Source organism: Eulemur rufifrons, chromosome 16 (assembly GCF_041146395.1).
Source record: "Eulemur rufifrons isolate Redbay chromosome 16, OSU_ERuf_1, whole genome shotgun sequence".
Lineage (NCBI taxonomy): Eukaryota > Metazoa > Chordata > Mammalia > Primates > Lemuridae > Eulemur > Eulemur rufifrons.
The window spans coordinates 43,150,252-43,156,789 of NC_090998.1; the positions used below are offsets into that span (position 1 = coordinate 43,150,252).

At 33.8% G+C, this 6,538-nt stretch overlaps 1 protein-coding gene across 1 annotated transcript; it reads left to right on the plus strand.

Annotated features, from left to right (window-relative positions):
- Nucleotides 1-5,577: 5,577 nt before the first annotated feature.
- Nucleotides 5,578-6,538, plus strand: LOC138396265 (olfactory receptor 9S13-like). The gene is given in 2 exon segments (XM_069489335.1): nucleotides 5,578-6,342; nucleotides 6,344-6,538. Coding segments are annotated over 2 exon segments (960 nt in total).

Genomic DNA, 6,538 nt, shown 5'->3' on the forward strand with positions numbered 1-6,538 from the left:
AGTTTCTTTAATAGATGTTTACATTAATTTGCATTAGTATCTTTCTGCCAACTTTCTTTTTTTCTGCTTAGTCAGTGGTTTTATAATTACTTTTTGTTTTTGTTTTCTCAGTCATTCTAAAGCACTAATTCCTCTTAAAGCTGCCAAATGTTGAAGGTCTTTTTTGTACTTGACAAGGCAATCAGGTTTGCCTTCAGTAAAATAATGCAAAACTTTTATTCTTTATGAAGCATAGTCGGTGAAATTATCAAAATGGCAATAAACCTTTCTGTAATTTAGGATACTTAAATGTTTCTTTTAAAGAAATAACTTACTTACTCAAAGTCTTCTTAAGAGTGAAATAAAAGTAATTAAAATTCATCCTCATAGTGTTCTCAACATGGCATTCACAGGTATCTGAGACTTTTCTGAAAACCAAGATTATAAACAGACAAACTTTTTGAAGCTCATTGTCACAAATAAGTAATGACCATTCTTAATTTTAAATAGGGTATGCTGATAAATTTTAAAATCAATACATTTTTATTGTGGTAAAAAAAAAAAGATAACATGAAATCAACCATCTTTACAAATGTTTAAGTGCACCGTAGAATATTGTTAACTTATACAGCATGTTGTACACAAGATATCTATAAATCTTTCATCTCACATTACTGAAACTTTATTTCTATTCAACAGCAACTTCTGATTTTCTACTCTTCCACTCACTGGCAACTACCATTTTAGCTCTGTTTCTATGGTTTTGCCTAATTTAGATACCTTATATAGGTGGAATCATTCCTTGTACATCTCCCTGCATTCCTTGTACATCTCCCTGTCCAATTTAAAATCAAAAGCATAGTTTATTGTATCTCAAACAAGAGGCAGTACAATTAATCAAGTATGCACCTAAACTATCAACGCAATTTTGCCATCTTAATCTCAGCTTATTGTTGCCAGCAATGAAAAAGCCTGGAAAGTGAGTGGCAATGAGATCATGAAAGATCTTTTCTGCAGCTTGTTGAGAATTGAATATTTTTCTTTGCAAGACGTGATCCAAAGCCTCGAAGAAGTGGGAGTCAGTTGATGCAAGGTCTGGTGAATATGGTGGATAACAGAGAGTTTCCAAGAGTCTAGCTGCTATAGTTTGAGCAGAGGTGTTTGTGTGACATGTGGTCTAATGTTATCTTGCAAGAGGATTGACCTGCCTCTATTGAGCAATCCTGGCTGCATAGTTGCAAGCATCTTCATCATTTCATACAGCTGCTTACAGTAGACATCCCCTCTTATGGACAGATCAGGTTTCATGAAGCTATAGTAGATGATACCAGTGCTTCACCAGCAAACAGATACCATTAGTTTTTTAAACAAATATTTGGTTTTGGACTCTGTTTCACCACTTTATTGTTGTCCAACCATTATGCTGAATGCTTGCAATTGTCAAAAAGAATCCATTTTTCATCGCACATAATAAATATGGTGTAAATGATTTGCCTTTATGTTTTGACAGCAATGAAAGGCAAGCTATGAGACACTTTCTCTTCTGATGCTCATTTATTTCATTCAGAAACCATGTATCCAGCTTCTTTACCTTGCTGATTTGTTTCAAATGGTCCAATATTGTTGGAATGGTAATATCAAACCTTGCTGCTAATTCATGCTTAGGTTGAGATAGACTCGCTTCCACTACAGCTTTCAGCTCATTATCCACCTTGGTCTCAGGTCACCTACACAGCTTATTTTCAAGACTAAATTGACCACAACAGAGCTTCTCAAACCATCAATGTACTATGTGTTCGTTAGCCACAGCCTTCCCAAATGCTTGATTGATATTTTGAGCTGTCTGTGCTGCATTGTTCCCATGACAGAACTTACATTTGAAAATATCACAGACATGGTTTTACAAAAATTTCTCTAAAAAAATTTGAAATATAATCTCAGCCCAAAACGTGCATTTGAAAGACAGGATTTACCTTCACAATAAAAATAAAACAAGAAGTGTCAAAGTGAAATGTCAGAGATATGAACTCTTAAACTTAGTTAATATATATATTTAAGAAGGTATGACTCAGATAAACAACTTGAACAATTTGAGAAAATGGAACAATTTTGAAAAATGAAGAAAATGGGATAACTGTAAATTGGTATAGTAGGAGTGCTACAGAATTTTAAAGTAGTTGGTACCTATTATATTTTATAAAATATATTTTTCAGCACACACAAAAATTTTAAAAATAAATAATAATCTAATTATAATACCAATTATATACCATATATTACATTAGTTAACTGACGCATGTTAAAAGATACACTGCCAGTTTGAATGGGAATATGCACTTTGCTTTCCTTGTCCAATTATTTTTGACTTAGTGGGTGTATCAGTCGTCATTTTATTCCTAATCATTTTAGGTCAGAACTCATTTTTAGAATTTGATATAATTCATGAAACTTATCTATTATATAAATGTACAAAACTTTATTTATATTCACCAGGGTAACACAAAATCTTAGAAGTTCCTTCAAATGTTCCAGATAAAGAACCCATAGTCTATATAAAATATATTTTCTCTTTTTATGCTATTCTTTAATAGCTCTTTTAGAAATCAAGATGAAACTAGATATATAAAGTAAAAAATTATTTAAAAAAAAAACCCAAAGGAACACCTGGGAAGCAGGCGTGGATGGGTGGAGTGGTGGTAAGCCTGGTTTATATCAGCAACATTTAGTGATTGCCATTAAATAAGTGTAATCAACTTGTCTTTGAGTCCTTCAGTATATGAAAAACAAGAAATGGGTAAAGTTTATTACGTATTTGGTTGAATAAAGACAGAAATTTCTGGAAGCGATATTTATAAAATAATGCAATGGAAAGTGAGAAATTCCCTTTTAGAAGATTCTCTATAACTATTAATGACTTTGAGTAATTTTTTTTTTTTTTTTTTTTTTGAGACAGAGTCTCTATTGCCCGGGCTAGCGTGCCCTGGTGTCAGCCTAGCTCACAGCAACTTCAAACTCCTGGGCTCAACCAATCCTCCTGCCTCAGCCTCCCGAGTAGCTATGACTATAGGCATGCGCCACCATGCTTGGCTAATTTTTCTATATATTTTTAGTTTTCCTGCTAATTTCTTTCTTTTTCTTTTTTAGTAGAGAATGGGTCTTGGCTCTTGTTCAGGCTGGTCTCGAACTCCTGAGCTCAAATGATCCGCCAGCCTCAGTCTCCCAGAGACTTTGAGTAACTCTGAGTGAGAAAATTGCTGTTCTGCCTGGAAGCAATAAAAAGACCTAATTCACCGGTGCTAAAACTTTTACACACTTTCACTTTTATAGGGACTGATTTTATGAGAGTCATTTGGGAATCGTAAAATATAAATCAAGGCTTCTCATTAATAGACAGTTTTCATATTCAGATTAATTAAGAATAAGGTGTTACCCAGGAATCGGTATTAAAAGCAAAGCAAAACAAAACCTCCCAGATGACTCTGAGGTATGGGAAAGTTTGGCAAACACTGACCTAATTGACCTCCAGAGCCCTTTTTATTTTTCAAATAAAACCCACACATTTTAATGTATTCTTCTAATTTACTTTCTTGGTTTTAAGAATAACTCTATGGCTAGATCAAAAGACTTAGGACTTACGGTAGATAGCATATAGGAGGAATTCTGACTTTCAGTTCTGACTGTATAAAATAAATAATAATATTTTCTTGAGGTTCAAACTAAAGACCCAGTCTGAGATTTTCTTTTGGTTCTAATAAGGAAAAGGTATAGAAGACTTATAAATAAATAGGTCTACTTGTTGAGCGCACTCAAATACTTGAATAAATCTATATATACCGTGAAACATTTTTGTAATTAATTACACTCTTCTCAAAGGTTCCTTTAGAAGAACAATAAGTTTTTAAAATCCTTCATTGAGACTTTTTTTGGAATAAGCTGGATCTCAAGAAAGGTAACTGTTTTTTAAAATCATAAATATTTCTGAAGATAGTTTTTGAAGCTTAGCAAAAATTTATTTTTTCTGCCCATATATCAGCTATTCATTAAGTCCTTTCTATTTCCCAGGTGCTACATATTTCTTTTAATTTATAGATATCATTTAATTTAATCTTTGCAACAACAATCCTATGAAGCAGACATTCTAAACCATATTTTGCTCATGGAATTTAAATAATTTGTCCAAGATTACTCATCCAGGGAGTGGCAGAGCATGGATTAAAAGCCAGATTTATGTCAATTGAAACCCCATGCTTTTAACCAATAAAATATTTTAACTTCATAAAAAATCATAAGAGACACTAAAACAGTTTCACCTCTTCTGATTACATTGTACTTCTAATTTTATAAAAAATTCCAAATAAAAATATTAACATCAAATATGATGTTTCTTTTTTTTTCTTGCTATGATAAGTTTCTTGAAGCACCTTTTTTTGTTAGTTCAGAAATTAAGTATAGTAATGGAACCACAGAATTATAACAAAATTTCTCTTTTCCACTTGAATTTAACTTTTCAGATATATTAAAAATTATTGATGTTTTATCTGTATGCCTCTTTAGTATTTGATATTAAGTATTAATTATTAAAAAAGAATAAAAAGCAAAACCTATGCAACATAGAATTTTTCCCTTACTTATTTGCATTACTGTCTTGTCTTGTCTTTTATTAACAATATATAAAGGGAGAAAATTTCTTGTTGGGAAGTAAATCTTATACTTTGCTTGTAGTGCTTGTATATAAACAAAATAATTCATATGTCTAAGACAGTAAAAAGAAAAAACATGCTAGAGTTTTGATGCCAAAAAGAAAGAAACTAGCATTTAGACATTAGTAGTAAATGAAATGGGAAATAGAAGTACAGCATTGTAGTTAGTGTACAGTGTACACTTTGGATGACTTTCTTTAAGACTGGTGCTTCATTCAGCATCATTAAACTGTAACCCCATGTTTCCTAATATTTTTACATAGCAGAATGTTTTAAGAGATCCACAGTAAATTCATTTTGTGGTAGGGAAAGGACTTGATCTATATTTTCACACAATTTTCCATTCCTAAAGCAGAAAGAACTTTATGTGTTTGCTTGTTTACTTATTTATTGGATGAAGATATATGAGTTTAAGGTGTTTGAGTCTGCCTTTTTACACCCAATTTCATATAATCCTCACAATCTAATAAAGTAGATATTATTAGTACCTCCCATTTGGAAGAGGAGGACTTCTGAGGCATTGAAATGGTAGATAATTATCTTAGATTCTTTTAGACTGAAAGAGGTAAACTTTGGAGTCAATTCATCTCATTCCAAAGCTCTTAACAAGTGGCCTAAAATGACTGATAACCTCACTGCCCAAAACATCCTTTGCCCATTGACATTTCTCACATCATACGGAAACTAAATAAATTAGAAAAAACCCAGGCAATCTTATTTTGGTTGTAGTTTGGGTGCTTCTAAGTGTAACGCTATTCCATCAGATGAACTGCCAAGAAAATCCCAATTTGTGTTGGCATTTTATTTTTTTCACTGGGAACTTCAGGAACCAAAAGTTGATCCAGGCTTTCCACAGGCTTCATGATAATGCTCTCGTTTTCTCAGGTTGGTCTCAGCTATGAAGAGTGAGCTGAACAGGAACTACTCAGAGTTGACAGAGTTTATTCTGCTGGGATTCAGATCATCTCCAGAAGTACAGATTCTTTTATTCTTACTGTTCTTGCTTCTCTACATGGTCATTGTGTTGGGCAATACCAGCATGTTAGTTGTCATTAAAATAGACTCCAGACTTCACACGCCTATGTATTTCTTTCTCAGAAATTTGTCCTGTTTGGATCTCTGCTACTCCACAGTCATTGCTCCCAAAACTCTAGCTACTTTCTTGTCCAAGGAAAAGAAAATTTCTTACAATGGCTGTGCAACACAGTTCTTTTTCTTTGCTCTCTTTGTTGGGACTGAAGGTTTTCTTCTGGCTGTGATGGCATATGATCGCTTCTCAGCCATTTGCTCACCTTTCCTCTACAATGTACGTATGTCTCAGCAGGCTTGTGTTCGCTTGGTGATTGGCTCCTACCTCTGTGGATGCATCAACTCCATGATACAAACAGGTTTCACCTTCAGTTTGCGCTTCTGTGGGGAGAACAGATTGGACCACTTTTTCTGTGACGTCCCAGCCCTGATCAAGATCTCATGTGTTGACACCTTTGTAAATGAGATTGTACTGTTTATTCTCTCTGCCCTCATCATCCTCACCACCACAACTGTCATTCTGGTATCCTATGCTTATATCCTCTCCACTGTCCTGAAGATCCCCTCGACCCACGGCAGGAGCAAGACCTTCTCCACCTGTGGCTCCCATATGGTGGTAGTGAGTTTATTCTATGAAGCGTACATGAAGAACTGTGTTCTTCATGTATGCTCAACCTGGGGCCATCTCCTCACCAGAGGAAAGCAAGATTATAACTGTGTTCTATACTCTTATCATCCCTATGTTAAATCCTCTGATTTATAGTCTAAGAAACAGAGAGGTGAAAAATGCTTTAAAAAGGATAATGATGAGAAAAATATCTTTTAATTGA